The 18,809-nt window shown below is 39.3% G+C and overlaps 1 protein-coding gene across 10 annotated transcripts in view; it reads left to right on the top strand.

The window, feature by feature from the left end:
• ANO4 (anoctamin 4) overlaps positions 1 to 18,809 on the top strand; it is a 141,547-nt gene that overhangs the window by 63,323 nt on the left and 59,415 nt on the right. For 5 of the 10 annotated variants that reach the window (XM_083462849.1, XM_083462847.1, XM_083462850.1 and 2 more), the window contains 3 exons: positions 8,301 to 8,411; positions 13,650 to 13,786; positions 15,017 to 15,175. In XM_083462849.1, the coding sequence (XP_083318975.1) occupies positions 8,301 to 8,411; positions 13,650 to 13,786; positions 15,017 to 15,175 (407 nt within the window). The remainder of the gene's footprint in view (positions 1 to 8,300; positions 8,412 to 13,649; positions 13,787 to 15,016; positions 15,176 to 18,809) is intronic. The other 5 variants (XM_083462851.1, XM_083462853.1, XM_083462856.1 and 2 more) reach the window with 2 other exon arrangements.

The raw sequence follows: 18,809 nt of genomic DNA, 5'->3' as shown, positions 1-18,809 counted from the left end.
TACAAGGAAAAGCCTGCATTTATCAAAAGTACTAATAGAATCAGCTCTCTTTGTGAGTTCTTGCATAAGCCAATGTCAGCTTGGCAGTGTAGGTGTTTCAAAAGGGCCTGTTGATACATTTTCACAATATAGGGCAGCAAGCAGCAACTTCCTGAGATGCTGACACCCAGTTTTTGTTTTTAAATGTCATTTAGCATACCTGTCTATTTTATAAGCTACCGGGCAGCAAGGGTGACTCTTTCATGTGTGTTTTTCTTCATGACCCAATGTGTAGCAAGCTGTTTTCATTCAGCTGGCCAGTGTAAGTTATGCACAGGAACTCCTGCACTTCTGTCCCTTTGTCACTTCCTCAGTTCTCATTACAAGCCACCGTGCACGCAGGCCCCGGTGGCATAGTGGTTACAGTGTTGGACTAGGACCTTGGAGAGCAGGGTTCAAATCCCCACTCTCCCTTGAAGTTTACTGGGTGACCTTGGGCCAGTCACCAACTCTCAGTCTAACTTATCTCACAGGGTTGCTGAGAAAATAAAAGGCAGAGGGGAAGAAGCATGCACAACACTTTGAGCTACTGGGAGGGAAAGATGAGATAAAAATATTAAAATGTAGGTAATTTCCTGACATTTAGTTTCAGGGCAGTTTTTTTTAAAAAAAAGAAAAGGGGAAAAAAGAAGCATGGGAAAAAGAGAGAGTCACTGTATCCGCATTCTAGCTGGCTGAAGCTGGCAGTGTTTTGGACGTGGCAGATTGTCCATCTCTTCACTCTACACTCTCCCCACCCCCTCCATTTAGGATTCCTTTTTCAGTAATTAGTTTTTCTCTCTTTTCTCTCAATAAAAATAAAATAAAATATCTTCCTCTGACACAAACACACACAGACACACAGTTCAAAATTACTACAGAATTGGTTCATTCCCCCCCTTCATTGTTAAATACATAAATAAATAAAAATAAAACAGATCTTTTTGAGTTATGGTGTTGCCCATGCATTTGTCTGTCTGTCGCATACAGTATTCTGAAATGGCTATTGCTCCTTGTTTCCCATCAAAGGTTCAGGGAGGCAGCAGATGGTTTATGGATAGGGCCAGTGCTATTGCTCTGAGCTGCTCCTGGCAAACTGAAGAGAAACTCTCGGCTGGTTGGCCTCAATTTCTGCAGGGATCATGCTCCATTAAAGTTAAGTGCAATTCACCACCAGGAAAGACAGAGAGCTTTCGTTTATAGGACAGAAGGAGTTTCCATTTAAACAAAGCTGCAATAAGATCAGAGCAGCAAGCCTGAAGGAAACCTAGGGTTGGAACTTGAGCCTGGGAGACCAAATTAAACCTTCTCACACACGAGCACAAAGCCCCTGGTGCCGGATTAAACCCTGTGGAGGCCCCATGGCAGTCAAAACCTTGTTTGCACTCAAGTGGGATAACATTGAAATAAGAAAGCTTGATTGTAATTTTCTTTCAAGGTCAAAGCAATATTATTTTGATCCGTTGTTTCGGGGCCCCTAAAAGGCCCATTGGCCAGTGCCTACTCTGCCTATTTGGTAATTCGGCACTGAAAGCCCCTAAGAAGGCAGGATTATTACCCATCTTTTCACCTCTTATGAAATCTGTTGGGCATAACTCCATTTTCTGAAGAGCTAAGCCTCAGGGGGGGAAATGTGTTCATGTGGATATAGGATTTTATACACATAGTGGTTTTGCTGTTCATATGAGCTATTTCCAACAGTTCACCTTGCTATTTGTTCATTACTTAAAACAAATGACTGGTTTTAATGTTTAATCAGTATACAGGACACAGATTGACTTGGAAAACAGTCTCCTTCCCATTCAGGTGCTCTACTTAGGAACTTGGTATATTAATCTCTTGAGTTGTTCTTCTATTATAAAAAGAAGTTCGTGAGTTGGAACTTCCAAAAGCTAAGAAGATGATTTCCGCCCCTAAGAAATGCAGCACTAATCAGGAAAGTATATTGGCAGCAGTACATCTCTGTCCACTTGCTGCTACTTAGTTACATATCAGATTTGCACCATTTAAAGGAAATCATGAGATTTCCTATTTGTATTAGCCTGTCACCTTTTTTGTGACTCAAAATTTTTTTTGAGGGTGAAAGAAACCTGCATGTACAATTGCATATTAAAGTCTAAGGAACATAAATTACACATTTACACTCACATTGGTGTGGGTATGTGGGTGTGTAGAGATTAGGAACTGAGAGCATAAATCAGATGTCGGTCTGAATGTGGAAAACACCTGTCCTCACTGCATTATTTATTGATTGTTTATATTTATAGGCATTATTGACCAAGTGGTGCTTGGGTGGGTTACAAAAATATTACAATTACTTTAAATATGAGCATTTGGATGTGGAAGGGATTCCTATTCAAGCACTCACTGGAATGTATAGCATGCAATGTGTAGCTGATTCGATTCCTGCTTTTGGATGCACGTTCAAGTTGCAGTTCCTGATACTCAAGTGGAAGGCTGCTTCCACATACAGATCTCTTTCTCTGAATTTGGATGTTGATATCTAGAGCATGATGAATATGACAGTATCTTTTTCGAAACTCTGGTAACACTCTATTCCACGGTGAAATTAAAGCAAAAACTGGAAAGCTGAAGCAGTCACTGCAGGATGCAGACGTCTATATTTATCTGGTCACTTCCAGATTGCCTGTCTATTGAACATTAATTATGCTTCATTTGCAGGGAAGTTGTATGATGTCTTATCAAGCACTTGCCTTGCCACATATTCTAGTACATTTTCCTTCCACTTCCCTTGCTGAAAAAAGTCGTGATTTTTCTTTTCTTTTGGGAAGTGCATTTGTTGCACAAGAGCTGCAAATCCACTTTAACTACACAGCATGAATTTGCCATTGTGCCATTGAATCCCAGTTGCAAAATAACAAATCTGCAAGCACCCTTTATCATTACTTACATTGCATATAATCCATCAATGCAAAAAAGACTTGTTTTTTTTAAAAGCTGCCCATTCCATTACAATTTAAAGAGGCAGTGGAGTTCAGAATAAGCTGTGTGAACGGACAAGTACCTGGTCCAAATTCTACCACATGAATGTAGAGGACCTTAACCAATCCACTGTCTCTCAAGTTCAATCAACTCTATCTGCAATAAGGTGGTAATAATACTGAGATACTGTATAGGGTTGTTTTAAAGATTACTGAGAGGCAAGGTATGCTGAATGTTCTGAGCACTCAAAAAAGAATATAAATGCTACCTATTAATTTACAAAATGTAGTAGGTGTTATCATCACAGCTTCTCGTAACTGATTTGAGTCAAAAGGTTCCAGTGCATGTTCTGTAAATGGCACTGAATTATACAAGACAAAGAAATCATCATAAACAACAACTGTTCTTTTCACTGGAAATTGCTTGTGAGTATATTGTTATTGTTGTTGCTACCATTGTTGTTAGTCCATCCACCCATGTTTGCTTTTATGTAGATTTTGGCCTAGTGTAATAAGGTGGGTTCACCTACTTCATACCATTTAGGAGGCACAGATTGAGGGCAAAAAACAAAGATGCACTTTGTTTCTAATAGTTATTCTTTATTTTATTTTATTATTAATATTTACTAAATTTGTACACCACCCTTGATCCATAGATCACAGGGTGCTTCACAAGGCAGATCCTACAAAACTGAAGTCTAGCCACCCCTGGTTTGCACATAACTTTGGAGAATTGCAGTAAGATTTCCATGGCTTCTATCTCATGAGATCTTTTGGAGATGTAGAGGAAGGTGTCATCGTATTTCTGCCTGTTTTCTGAGAGTGCTCTTCTTTGAATATAAGATTAATACTGCTGGGATGGCCTAGGGTCCATGCAGTCTAGCAACGTCTTCTCAACAAGTGTCCAGCTAAATGTCTCTGGAAGCTTAGAAGGAGGGCAAGAAAGCAACAGTTCTCTCACATTGTTTGTCCTTGGCTTTAGGTTTCCTTTATCCGTCACGCTTGCTGGCTATTGACAGAAGTACCCTTCATGAATTTAAACCCATCTAAGCTAGTGGTCATCGCTACATCCTGTGATAGTGAATTTCATAAATTATGTATTGTGGGAAATAGCATTTCCTTTGTCCATTGTGAACCTGCTGCCGATCAATTTCATGGTGTAATCTGAGTTCAAGTATTATGAGAGAGGGAGAGAAAAATTCTCAGTCCACTCTTGGCCTACCATTCATAATTTTATAAAAACTTAAATCATGTCCTCTTTAGTCATCAGACTTGAATAATAATATTGATAATTTTATTATTTATACCCTGCCCATCCGGCTAGGATTCCCCAGCCCAGCCGCTCTGGGCGGCTTACAACATATCTTAAAACATAATAAAAACATAAATCCTTAAAAGCCTCCCTAAACATGGTTGCCTTCAGATGTCTTCTAAAAGTTGTTTACTTCCTTGACATTTGAAGGGAGGGCACCAAGCTTTGGCCTCACCTCAGATAGGTGATCCACCTCTTGGTGGTTTTGTTGCCTTTTCAGTACTTTCCCCAGTGCTGCAATGCTCCTTTAGAGATGGGGTGACAATATACAACTGCACTAATCCCACCTCCATGACCTGTTCAGCAGGCAGATATTCATATGTGAGACTCTGAGGGGGGAAAATGTTTTGGAATTCTTTAGTATGGTTGAGGAAGTTATTTCTTGCTTGCTGCTTAACATCCATGTAGCTGCACTTCTTGAGGCCTAAACTCAGATGGGATGTCTAGAGTGTCCGGGCTTAGCAAAATTGATCTGCATTGTCCTGGTCCTGCATTGCCTTATAAGGCAACTGAGCATGACTATTAATTCTATATAGTCTCCCATGTGACTAGTTGGTGTTTAGGATTCTTACAAGTATTAGCTCTGGCATAGTATATGCAATAGTTTTTCAGTATAGTATTATGGTTTATTGGGTGATTCCAAAAAAAGCAAAGCACAAACCAGTCATTAATTATCTTGGTGTGTAGTTCTGTGATTGCATAGAGAGGATGTTGCTGTTGAAAGTTCTCTGTGTTGTGCAGAGGTGTGTGTCATAGCATAGGTGTGGGGGTGTACTTGTGTGGTTGCAGTTGATCGGCGTAGTTGTGTATTGTGTGAGTACTTGTGATTGCAGGGTGGTTATGTGGTGCCCACAACAGATTAAGCTTCAAAATGTCCCAGTGGGCTCAAAAGTGTTGGTAACCACAGCTGCAGTCAAACAATATCTGAAGGTCACCATGTTAACTACTGCAGTGTTAAAGTCATTTCACATGTTATGGCAAGGAGTTGTTCTCCACCATCCTGCTGATATATGTAGTGTATTCTGCAGCTACCAGCCTCTAATTTTGCTGGCTAGAGTTGCTAGACTATTTAGGCTCAATTTAAAGATTGAATGCCTTTAGTTGGAATTAACAGCAAACCATCAAATTATGTTTACCCTCTTCCTGCCCATATAAGTATATGACAATTTTTTTTGTTTCATTTGCACTGTGCAGAAAGGCAATTTAGGAATATTGTGTTGTGCATCACGATTAGATTTTGAAAATGGGTTCTTTTGCTTTTGTCAGTTTTTTTCTAAATACACTTTACAGTTCACACACAATAAATCTTTGCATCGAGGTATCCATCCTTTTTAGTGCATCCTATAGCGTTGCAGCATTTTATAGATGCTTTCAGCTGGCATGCTGAAGCTTGCCTTTTAGAATACTAGCTGGGTGAAGTGATGTGCTTTGGCTTCCTGCTGCTTTCATCTTCATATTTGTCACAGGCTGTATTGGATTTCGACATTTTCTCTGCTTATTTGCTTGTTCTTTTTTAGAGTCGGAACTTGTTATAGTTGAAATTGTTATTTCACTGTTATGCTTCCCATATCCATACATACTGGAATGAGCTTGATGTTGCCATGGTGAAAGAAAATGTGTGATCTAGTCAGGTGTTCCAAGAGCAATCCACAATCCAGTAAAGCCAATGTGATTGGGATTAAGCCCCATTTCATTACAACTTTCTACAGACAGCAAATTCAGCAGGTAAAGCTCCAATGGTGAGGCTGACTGGAATCTACTGCCAGCTATTCACGTCCCTTTTTGTATCCTCCCCCCCCCCCCGAAAACTCAAAACAAAATACAGCGGTACCTCAGAAGTTGAATGGAATCCGTTCTGGAAGTCCATTTGACTTCCAAAACGTTCAGAAACCAATGTGCAGCTTCTGGTTGGCTACAGGAAGTTCCTGCAGCCAATTGGAAGCTGTGTCAGATGTTCGGGTTCCAAAGAACGTTTGCAAACCAGAACACTCACTTCTGGGTTTGTGGCGTTCGGGAGCCAAAACATTCAACTCGCAAGGTGTTCACAAACCAAGGTACGACTGTACCCATCAGAGTACAAAAAGAATTCAAAACAGAGTCAAGATCTTAAACATTTTAACAGATGGGACATCCATGCCCAGAAGCTATTCACATCCTTATGAGGTTACTTCAGCACCATTGTCAAACCCTGGGGTGTGAGTTGTTTCATTGTATGGATCTTTGCGACTGAGAGGTATAGTGAGGTGTGAATCAGAGAAGAGTTAGTACTGATGATAGCTATGTTTTTGACCCAGTGTGTCCTTGACTTAGAGGAACAGTTAGTTTTGGATTGGAAAATAAATTCATCTCCCAACTCAGTTATGTGGCAGCCCTAAACATGCATATTAGGGAGGAATCTCAGTGAGTACATTGAGGCTTACTTCAGAGTGAGCATGCATTGGAATATGCTGTACTCTCCAGATGCTTTGAACCACAACTTCCACCAGCATGGAGAGCAACATTTGGAGGACACCGGATTAGGGAAGTCTGTGTTAGAGAATTTACAGAACGTCTGAAATTTCAGAATTACACAGGGTTCATTCTCTGCTTTCTGCCTGCTTCTAGCCCAGCTGGACACCACTCCAGCTATTGTCCTTCTTGCTGCCAGCCAGTGAGGGAGAGGGACCACCTATTTGCTCTCAGGCTCAGAGCAACATCCTTTGTCAAACTAAGGACCATACTTAGGCCCAAGAAGTTGGTTTGGCTACTTCAACAATTGAATCCTCCAAACTAACAGCAATATATATTATTAATAAACAATTTAATAAAGGGGAATGTCTGATCAAATAATGTAAAGTTCAATATTTCCAAATGGAAAATTCAATTCATAGAATCATAGAACTGTAAACAGAGGCGGTTTTAGGGTAGTGGTTCAGCTGCCCTGGGCACCACAACAATGCTGTAGACTGGAGCGTGAGAGGTGGTGGGCGTCAAATTTTAATGTTGCACAAGGTACAGTGGTACCTCTGGTTACGAACTTAATTTGTTCTGGAGGTCAGTTCATAACCTGAAACTGTTCTTAACCTGAGGTACTGCTTTAGCTAATGGGGCCTCCTGCTGCCGCCACTGCGCGATTTCTGTTCTCATCCTGAGCTAAAGTTCTTAACCTGAGGTACTGCTTCCAGGTTGCAGAGTCTGTAACCTGAAGTGTTTGTAACCCGAGGTGTTTGTAACCTGAGGTACCACTGTACTGCTGAAATTTGAGAGTCCCAAGTCCACCACTGTTGTAGAGTTGGAAGAGACCCAATGGATAATCTAGTCCAACTCACTGCAATGTAGAAATCGTAGCTAAAGAACCCCTGACAGAGGTTTGCATTAGGCAGGAGCTACATCTTCCTTATGCAATTGTTTTGGAAGCAACATACAGAATATTTGAGCAAACAGAAAAACAGATTTAATGTTACAAAGATCATAAAATGCATTGGACTCCCAGAGATAGTTTAGTATAGAATCGTTAATAGATTTATAACATTAAAAGCAAATAAATTTACATCTGTGTTAGTTTAGTTGAGTCTACCCAGGAGAAAACTGGCTTACACCCAACTCCTCTGGCTTTTCATTTAAGGATTGTGTTGCTGTTAAGGGTCAAACTAGGCATGATATGATTGTACTAATGCATGTTTTCTCTTGTGTAAATTGCAGCCCAAAATGCAATGGATGGTTTTGTTATGTCAACAGTAACTATGGGGAAAGAGAAGTTTAACTCTTTCACTCTCGGCCAAAAATCTCCTCTCTGAGGCTGTTATTTGCGGGGATGAGTGTAGGTAGCTGAAAGTCTGTTTCTTTATGGGGAGGAGGGCATCAGCAGCATGCTGTGGGTGTTACAATTCAATAAATGCATTCTCAAACTGACTTGCCCTGCGCTGCACAGCAAAAGTAATTATTCCAGGCAGCTTTAGTGTTTGCAACCGTTGTTTCTTTCCCACCCATCTTCACTGGAGTCACTAATAAACTATTGCAAACTCCGCCAATCTCTTCAATTTCTTTAGAAGGAAGAGAGCATTGTCAAGGTCGTCACCTGGAAACACAAATATCAATAAGACTTGACGCTCAGAAGAGAGATGTGGACTTTTCAGAAATACTTAATGCAATACAAGAAAGTAAGTTACTCTGTGGGGCTCAGATTCTTAACATTGTAGAAATGTTAATGGAAATGAATATATACTTGATTAGTTGAAAGGGGGAGGTGGGAAAGGAACAACAACGCATACAAGTGTGATTCAGATAAGGTGGCTTAATGAAAATCGTTGTATTAAGTGGTGGATTCAGATCTACAGATTTCAGTGTAAAAGGACTAATGAAGAAATTTTCAGTAAATCTTTATTAGCTTTTATTTATTTCTTAGTGGGATCTGCATGCAGAACAGGTAGAAACATTCTTTAGCATATTTATGTACTGCTTTTCAACAAAAGAAAAAGGTTCTCAAAGATTTCACGTAGAAAAGGGTTGCTTCCAAACATGTGTTGGGCTTTCACATGTAGAATTTCCACCCTTCAGCAAAGGTACGGAGTCTCACAATGTGTCTGATTGCCTACAGAGGATCTCACTTGGAGAGCAATACATGCCTGGAAGCACCTGCCTCCTCCCGCCAACCACATATGAGAACAGATTTGATAATGTCTAGTGCCAGGAGGAGAGGGCTGCTCCACTGTTGAACAGCTCTTACAGCCAGGGGCTTAATATTGCAAATGAATCATTCAGGTATCACAAATGGGGCATTGACAGCAAGTTATTTTCCATGGAAAGTAAATCCTAAATAAATTGGGGGGGGGGAGAATATGGATGGGGAATGTCGTGTTTATGCTGAGAAGAGCTTGCATGCATGATGAGCAAACAATCCCAATAAACACCAATCTGGAAGCATCTGAGCCTTGAAGAAGGTAGAAGGAATGGTTGTTAACAAGTTGTCTTGGATGGATCGCAGAGGTGAAATTACACACATTTATGATGGGGAAAAGGCTCTGAAAACAAATAAAGAGAAGCGCTTCTCAGGATTTCTGACCAGATCATTTGTTCAAAAACTTTTACATTTTTTAATGTGATTTCCCCAGGAAAATTGTGCACATAGAGGGAGTTTTTTCTCCCAATGTTGGGGTGCATACACTGTTCCATGTGCACCGATACTCATATATTTTTATGAGAAGGCCACCATGCTTACTTCCCTAACTATACAGCGGGGGGGGGGAGCACCTGTGGCATCTTGGCTGAATGTGACCATTAGCCTAATTTCATGAGTGTGCCAAGGAAGGGGTGGCAGAAAGAGAGAGAAAATGGGGTACTTTGCCCGCAACATAGTGTATCGTGAAAGAGAATGCAGCGTTGCAGAAAAATGGTTTCCCAGCCCTGCTATTGCATAGAGAGTTGTGCACTTTAAGTAGCACTAAAAATAAAACATTATCATGCCTACGTTTTTCTCAATTGTAAAAAGTTCTCAACTGCGTCTTACTCTCTCTTTCTTTTCCCAAGTGACCCACCCTTTGTAATTAGATATTTAACCAAATGTGAGCAACAAATATGAAATATTTATAAGAAAAGAGCAAAAAGTGAGCTGGTCTATTGGTTGTTGAAACATGTTGCATTTTTATATTACGTACTACCAGACATTTAGAAAGCCTGGCATTGTTGTTCAGACTAGTTAGAATTTTAAAACCAAAATATTAGTTCAGAAAGCCATAATTATTACACTCCAGTTCTCAAAACAGGTTTAAAGGTGTGTTGGTATGTGACAAGCATAAGTATTCCTGGTGTTAATATAATTTACCACTGTTTCACAATTTTGTGTTTCTTTTTGTGTTTAGATTTAACTTTACAGTTGTAGTTTCTAAAAGTCTGGTTCAAAATATTTCTTATTAGCTGTGATATGTTCCTAGTCTATATGCATTTCATTTTGATATTGTTCATTTTGATAGATATTTAGAAAAAAATGTTGATGGTTTAGATTGCTGTTGTTTTTAAATTGTTTACCTTAGTTTTGTAAGACGCACTGTCCTTTTACTGTAAAATGTTTATAGATAGGTAGTTTACTGTAATCACGTGTTTTTGTTTTGCTTTGTACATGAGCTGCCTTGGGAGGCCCTAAAAAGTGGCATGGAAACATTTTTAATACATTTTGTCTGGAAAGAGCCAAAATAGATTATTTACCAAAGCAACTCACATTAATTAAAAGGGAACACACAGTGCTTAAAATAACACTTTGTTTACAAATGAAAAGTCACATAAAGAAGAAGCAATGAAGCATTTCACTCCTTTGAACAAAAATTCTCCATTTTGGTCCTTTACTTTCCAGGCTTTGTAGTGTGATGGCGCACATGGCAATAAGTTCAACAAGGCTGCTGAGAACTAGTCAGTATTCACACTCTTGGAATGGAGTTATTTATTAGTTTAGGAATTCCAAGAGACAAGAGGAATTTATTTATTTGCAGGTGCTCCGAACTGCAAAAACAGATTTTTGTGTTATGTACACTACTTCCAGATAAGCATGCATAGTATTGAGCAGCAAATTCAAATGTGCTCTCCTTCATAGGGTTGTAGCCTTTATGTGTCAAAAATAAAAGTGACATAGCAAGTGTACACCCCTAAAAAAAGTAGGCACAAAATGCTTACATTTGTGGTCCCTACTTGTTACTTAGAAACCACATTTTTCATGCTGCTTTTTTAAAAACATGGATTTGTTTCCCTATTCTTGCATTATATTATCTCACAATCTTAACTTTAGCATTGTTAGATGCTGAACAATAAAAACCATGGCAAGCCAGCAGCCATTGCATTTCCCCCTTAATCTTGGTGAAAAACAGATTTCTTTTTAGCATGTTATTCTGTTGAACTTTTGGCTGCCATCCTCTCTAGAATGAAAACTAAGCAACGAAAGATCACACAAATGATACCAGAAGCTATTTCAAACATTTCCCATTAGTACTTGTGCCCTTGTGAACTCTAGCTCATGTAATAGTGTGTCTGTCTATTATAATGAAAAGGGTTTAACAATATTCTGCATTCAACTTGAACGTTACATTTTCCCAGTAAGCACCATTTGCATGAACCTGTTTAAAATGCAGTCTTACAGAATGCAGCCACCAAAAACCATACCAAGTCATAAAACCATAGCCAGAGTCCTGTCTGTGGATACAGTGAGTGATGTATCCACACACAGAACAGTTGGTGTGGGAACCAACCCGAGTGGTGGCAACCCTGGACTTAATCAAGATTAGGTCCTGTACTTTGTAACTTGTTCATAAATGAACTAGAATGAGCAGTGAGGTAGCCAAGTTTGCTGATGATACTAAATTGCTCAAAGCTGTTAAAACAAAAAGAATCATAGAATTGTAAAGTTGGAAGGGACCCTGAGGATCATCTAGTCCAACCCCCTGAGACTGTGAAGAGCTTGAAAAGGACCTCTCCAAACTGAGCAGAATGGGTGCTTCCCCATTTTTCCACTCCTACCTCCTGAATTACTTATAGCAGTGTATTCATAATTAAACATTCTCTCTTGATCTTCCCAGTGCCTTACTCAGATATTATTAGTATCAAAACTGAATTTAGCATTCTGGTGCATAGAGTCAGTGCTGTAGAATGGGTGGCTTAATTACAGCTAATGGCACAGGTGAATTTCCAACATTAAAATAATCCAAGTAAAAAAAGGAAAAGTATGCCATATCCTTTTAAAGTTCTTTCTTTCTGAAAAAAAATATATATAATCAAATATTCTTTTTTTAAAAATGTTGAAAGGCTAGCTATGCTTTCTGTTGAAATTGCCACACCAGGGTGCAAACGGATATGGATTCTGTTCTGTTAATGTTCCTGGACATTCTCAGAAAATAAGGTGGAGCGAGGAGGAGAAGAGATGTGTTGCTGACTCCTTCACTGTGTGTAAGATGTCACACTGTGAGGATAGTCATTGGCAGTCTGGTGAATGAACCACCCGGACTAAATGCTTACCTGATGTTGGTGGATGTATTTTCAGCAGCCTCTGAACAAAAGGGAGCAGCTTTGGTAATGGAATTCTTCCTAAAAATCTCTAGGGAGGGAAAGGGATGCTGTGCGCTTCACATCAGTTTTGTGCTTCTCCTGTGCAGTGCGTCCAAATGCACATATGTAAAAGTTGGATTTATGAGATTATAAAACGGCAATGAGAAGCTTTTGCTGGAACAAGCTGGAACACAGCCTATTTGCTCATTCAAAATGTTTGTAGTAATTGCACTGCTTTTGACTGCATGCAGTTTTCTAATTGTAAGTGTGACGTTTGTCGGTCTCCATGTAAACTAAAATACGATGGCATATTTGAAAATAGTAGGAAAATCCGTTTAACAAATAAATTAAAAAATAACTGGGAGCGGGGGGATCTCAGCAGATGCAATAAGTAGAAAGCAAGCTTCCAGTTAGTTGTGAGCTGTTTGGAGGCACTTGCCCCATGACTGAAGATGCACTGTGCTTGTGGCAGTGAAATTTTGAACCTGATTGGCTGTGCTGCTGTGAAGGGGCGGAGTCTTTTTTTCTGGACGTTCCACGCTGAGAGGAAAAACAATAAGGGAAGAGCGAGTTCAACGTTTTTCATTTCAAACAAGAATTAAAACCTTCCACAACTTTAACGATGAAGACTCCTAAAGTCCAGGTTTCAAATGAAAAGGCAGAGGTGCAAGTACATCCCTGGGTTGGGTGCATGGGATGTAGACTGCTGCCTCTCTCCTGCTGCTGGCTGCCATTTTTATTTCCCTGTAAATATCTGGAATGACACTTTGTATATTGTATTGAATAGATAATGGAAAACCTATAAATCTTCCAAGTACTACGTATGACTTTGCTCTGGATTTGTTTCCCCCAGCCTTTTTTCTTTCTTTTTTAAAGGAAAAATATAAACATACTGAGATTTGACTTTTTATACAGAGCAGACAGGGATATTTTAAAAAAACCTGTATTCTATATTTAGCCAGGCACAAGTGTTAGATGCTATTTGGAGTCATGTTTTGCCATTTTTAAAGCAGGGCTTTGTCTCAGCAAACTTTGATGAATAAATGTGGGTGGAATTCCATCCAGAGGTTACAAATCTACAAGATTCAACTGAGGGCTGGAAACCCTTTGCGGAGGGAAACATGCACACCAGTCACTATTGCCTTGAAGCTGCTGTGGTCATTCAGTACCACCTTTGACCTGTTGGCTACATCATATCATTGTTTTGGATTTACTTATTAGCACTATGAAACAGATAATTTGTGACATGCAAATTATTTATGTTGACTTTGATGTCTGAAACATACACAAAGTTGAGATCTTATTTCATGTTTGTGAGCAAAGCCAGTATTACTTTCAACGTTAATGTATTATTTTTTATTATTGCTTTTTAGTAGCCAAGGATGTCAATATTTTCTTTGATGAATTAGAAGGCATAGCCAGCCCTTCCAAGGACGATGAATCTTTGCTTCACCATGGTAATTTGACCAGTACTTCAGAGGATACTAGCAGATTGGAGGCAGTGGGAGAGGTAAGAAGCTTTATATGTCTTATTTATTTGTGGGTTTCCATTGCTGAAATTCAGGTCATCTCTGATTTTACAAAGGTTTGCTGGGCATATAGTTTAAAATGACTTCGCAGACCCACCCAGTCATAAAGTTAACACTAAAATGAAAGTTAACCATGATTTCATTAATCTGCAGACAATGGAAGAGAGGTTCCAGACGTTATTCTTGACTATTTGAAATAAAGCAAGCAGATTTATCAATCTCTTATATCTAACATACATTGTGCATGAAGGTGAAAACATCAATTTTTTTCAAATGGACTTGTAGAAAATAATTATAAGTAAATTATGCTCATTGGCATATAGATTTGTCAGTATTTGAGATATGACACTGCTTCCCTTTTCTCCTTTCCTTATCGGGTTTGCAGCCTGCCTAAAACGTCCCCTAAATGTGCCAATATTTGTTAGTTGGCTTGTTTGTTTGAGAACTGTTGTGGTCACCCCATTGATTGCCAGGGTTGATTCGGCTGATCTGGCTGGCTAGGCGGGTGTCCCCTTCCTCCCTCACCACTCCATGTGCGTCCCTCCCGAAGCTGTGCGCTTGGTGGAAGAGGACGACTATCCCAGATAGAAGGAGTGTACCGTTCTTCGGTCAAGGGTATACAATAGCTGCGCTCCCCTGCTAGAACCTCCAAGCTCTCTCTCAGCCTACCTCATAAGATTGTTGTAGAGGAAAGAACTATGCATGCCATTCTTGTGGAAGGGCATATTATAAATATTATATTTATTCTATCCTGCCTTTCTGTCCTGCACAGTAGGTAGGTAGCAAGCAAAATTAAAAACATAACAGTGCTAGTAATTAAAAAGTAATAACATTCAGGTGACAGCAAAAATAAATTTAAGTTGCTATTTATTCCAAAAGCATGGGTATCTAAATGTCAATGGGTCACACGAGTCTCCTGAGTCAGGGAGTTCCACAGTTGAGTTCTGCAACTGATAGGACCCTGTCCTGCATACCTACCTGCTGAGCTTCTGCCATGGATGAGATCTGGCAGACTGGTTCATATGGGAGATTCTGATGAAGTGTGATTCATCTAGCTGTATGATGCAATGTTAATCTGATAACTTTAGTGATTATCATGTAAAAGTTTTATATATCAGACCTTTATATTGAAATCCTTTTGTTTGCGTGAATAGTGTTAAATCAAACACTAATATAAAGAATGGAACAAATGATCTGATTTTTCTTCGCAGGGAGTACCAGAAAAAAATAAAACCAGTGGACTGTATTTTAGGGATGGAAAATGTCGGATTGACTACCTCTTGGTATACAGAAAATCCAACCCACAGAATGAGAAAAGAGAAGTTTTTGAAAGAAATATCAGAGCAGAAGGACTTCAAATGGAGAAAGAGGTAAGAAGGATCCCCTAGGAAACATTTTCAAAATTCAAATCTGCTTGTAAACTTTATGCAAACAAGGATATTCCCATGCAATTAATGATTTAACACATTTGATCCATGACCCCTTTTCATTTTTTTGTAGTTATACTAACCAGCTTGGCATGTCCACTCTAAACATTTCAGTTGCCAGACCTGCTCCCACTATTCCTGACTATTGGCCAGGCTTGCTGGGGCTGATGGGACTTGTGATCCAAAACATCTGGAAGAAATCATGTTGGGGGTGGCTGACTTAGGAGCTGTAAGAATGTGACAATGGAGTTGTAAGAAACTTGCAAAGCCTTAAGCACTTTGCACAGGCTATTCTTCATGAACCTGCCACAATACATTTCTCTCTATTTGTGTAGCTATATACTTTCTTTCTTAAAGTATATATGACAAACTCAGCATGTAAAAATTACTCCATTGTTTCACACTCTGAATACTCATGAATTCTACTGCTTGCTGCCAAAGACTGTATTTTGATGGTTTTTCTTTAGCTGCGTAGCCCATAATTCTAATATACATTTATTGCATAGAATCAAAGGGAAAGTTTTACAATATTGTTTCTCAGTTTTTACAACCCAGAGTCTTCACTACTGAAATATGCATTGTTAAACAATTCCACTTGAAGACTATTGGAACAGGCTTTTGTGTCTACAAGTCATAATGAAATAAAACACTGCTATGCAGTATTGACTGCAGTGATAGAAGAAAGTTAAAAGCATTACTGTTTCCAAAGCTAGGGTGCATTTTTTCTTGGAATGGTCCTTTCTCAAGCTGTGCAACATATACATCTCAAACAAAACTCCTGACATTTCATTATTCACTTCCTTTCATTTTATTGTCTCACTGATATCCAGCTTTATTTCTCATTCATTCCGTTTAATTTGGTGTGTGACTTCTTTTGTAGTTCGGCATCACTCAACATTTCTAAACTTCAGGATGATCAAAATGAGGTTTGGTTGTTTTAATGTGGATTTTAAGCACAGGTGTGGATCTCAGCAAAACACTGTTACCTGTGTGTAAGTAAGTCTGTTGGCTAGAAGAAGAAGAAAAAGGGATTTGCACTGGATAGGAACCTTTGAGCTCTGTTAGGGTGTCAGGTTCTCTAATGCACTAATAAATCTGATTTTAATTTTTTTATTTACTTATTCATTTAATTAGATATTTGTAGACTGGACTTTTCAGTAAAATACAGCAAGGCAGCATTCAATATACAGAATTACAGTAACTTTGCTAACAGCAACAGTTATAAGCATCAAAGCATATGAAAGGAAGGCACATGAGAATGCCTTCAGAGCTAATGTTAAAAGATGCCCTGGTTCAGATAGGTGTAGATACTCGTCCAAATGACCAGTATCCAAACCATTTAGCATAGGATAGTCTTCAAACTTTTGCAATCAGAGACTCACCTTTAAGCCAAACATGTGTTTGAGTATTCATTTCTTACTTGCTTTTTGAAAAACCATATATTTATGTGTTGGTAATACTGCTGTTGCACCCCACCTTAGATCATACTGTTTCAAAAGCCAAAAACAACTGTTTGGACTGTGCCCAGAAATGTAATATGATCTGATTGTCCAGCAGCCCCAACAAGGAGTCTAGTGGAGAATTTCTCAGGCAGCCATGTTCTGTACCACCTCTAGTTTCCTCCTTACTCAGCGCTGCTAGAATGTTTTGAAGAAACTCAGCGATGTAGAGGCACTATTGAAGTGCAGGAACTGAACACAAGAGTCCCAAAAGTCACACTCCCAAGCAAGAGTCCAAAAAGTTAACCAATCTATTTTGCACACATGCAGATACACAGAGTACATAGCAAAATAACCTATGTATTAGGATGAGTTGGCAGTCATAGAATAGTGCAAGTAGATAAATAGGTACCGCTGTGGCAGGAAGGTAAACAGTGTTTCTGTGCTCTCTGGCACTCATCACAGTCCTCCATTGTGCCAGAAGCGGTTTAGTCATGACCTGTAAAGCTGTCTCCTGGCTCCCTCGGCCGGAAAAGTGAGAGGAGCCCCACACCGCATAGTTGCCTTTGACTGGACTTAATCGTCCTGGGGTCCTTTACCCTTTTACCTTACTGTAGAATAGTGTTTGGTATCATTCTCTACTAGGTGTGGGAAACCTTTAGCACTCTAGATCTTTTGAACTACAACTTGCATCATCCCTGGCCCTTGACTATGCTTTCTGGAGCTGATGGGAGTTGTAGTTCTGCAACATCTGGAGGGCAGATGCTCTACGCTGCAAACATAGTAAACTTAGAAGTTTTGCTATTGCCTCATTCACTTGCAAGGTCTATCCTGGCATTTTGGCAGATGATGGCATGACTGCTGCTCTGGAAATAAAGTCCTCAAGCCGCACTCTTATACTTTACCTCTCTCCTACGCTACTGAGAATGCTTCAGGACAGTGCTGGTTCTGCCACAGCCATGCCACTATTTCCCAGGGTAGCTGCTTTGATTATAGCTGAAGTGAATTATTGGGAAAGGAAGTCGTTTTCAGCCATATCCTTTTTTCATAATGTTTTGGCTTGCAAATAAAAAGATGATTTGCAAAATGTAGCCTGGGGAAAAAGATCAATATGAAATATGACTTAGACAAACTAGGAACAGTCCAGAGAATTAAGTGCACGTAAAAGCCTTTTTTTCAGAGAGGCACTTACTGATCGGATTTTAAAAGGCGATCATATGAGCACCTACATATAGCGTGGTCATTTGTTTAAACCTTTCCAGATAAATGGGCCCAAAAATAATGTAGAATCTCATTCATGGTTCCATATGGAAGCATCTTACTAACCCTAAGTAACCTTCCAGCATACATTTCCATATGATCCCCTTGAAGTCTATTGAAATTGATCCCTTTCGGTAGAACAGGTGCAGTGACGTGGCTAAGGAAACTATGACTCAGGGATTCTTTGTTTCAAATTTCACCCGTGCCACAAACTCACTAGAAAAGTTACTCTCGCCAAATGTAAGTTTTTCCGTAATAGAGATAATAATACCCACTTGCCTTTTAGGATTGTTCATATTATAGCTAGTTAAGACATGTGAAGTACTACACATGACAATAAAAGAAAATTGCTGTAAATTGGTGAGTAGGTGGTATATGACACCTGTTAGAATACAGGGAAATTAATAAGGACTACTCATCAAGATGCTGGAAATGCAGAAAGAATTAGAGGATTTATATCACATGTGGTGGGAATGAAAAATGGCAAAAGAAAAAGAAAGGAAGAAGATTATAATTAAAATATTAGGGTATGAAATTCCTTGTCACACACATAGTTCTTGTTGAACTATGGGAAGGAATCAGTAAGACCACAACATAAAGAATTAATTAATATATGATAACAGATGCTAGGATTGCATGTGCTAAGAAGAGGAGCCAGCCATGTGTTATGTACTCACCCTGGGCCAGCAGGGGGATACTGTAGATAGTTATGCAAATAAGGGATCGAAAGTGACGTTCAGTGATTGGATAGTTTTAGAAAGTTGTTACAGTAACCTTGTACTGGAGCTCTATATAAGCAGGCTGACTGAACCCTTCAGTTTATTGGTATATAAAAAAATGCATTGGCTTAAAAAAAGAAGATGATTCAGGGAAGCAGA

The sequence above is a fragment of the Podarcis liolepis genome (genome assembly GCF_965112155.1).
Source record: "Podarcis liolepis genome assembly, chromosome: 10".
In the NCBI taxonomy this organism is placed as follows: domain Eukaryota; kingdom Metazoa; phylum Chordata; class Lepidosauria; order Squamata; family Lacertidae; genus Podarcis; species Podarcis liolepis.
Note: the sequence above shows the minus strand (reverse complement) of the source record. Positions and strands in the feature narration are given on the sequence as shown.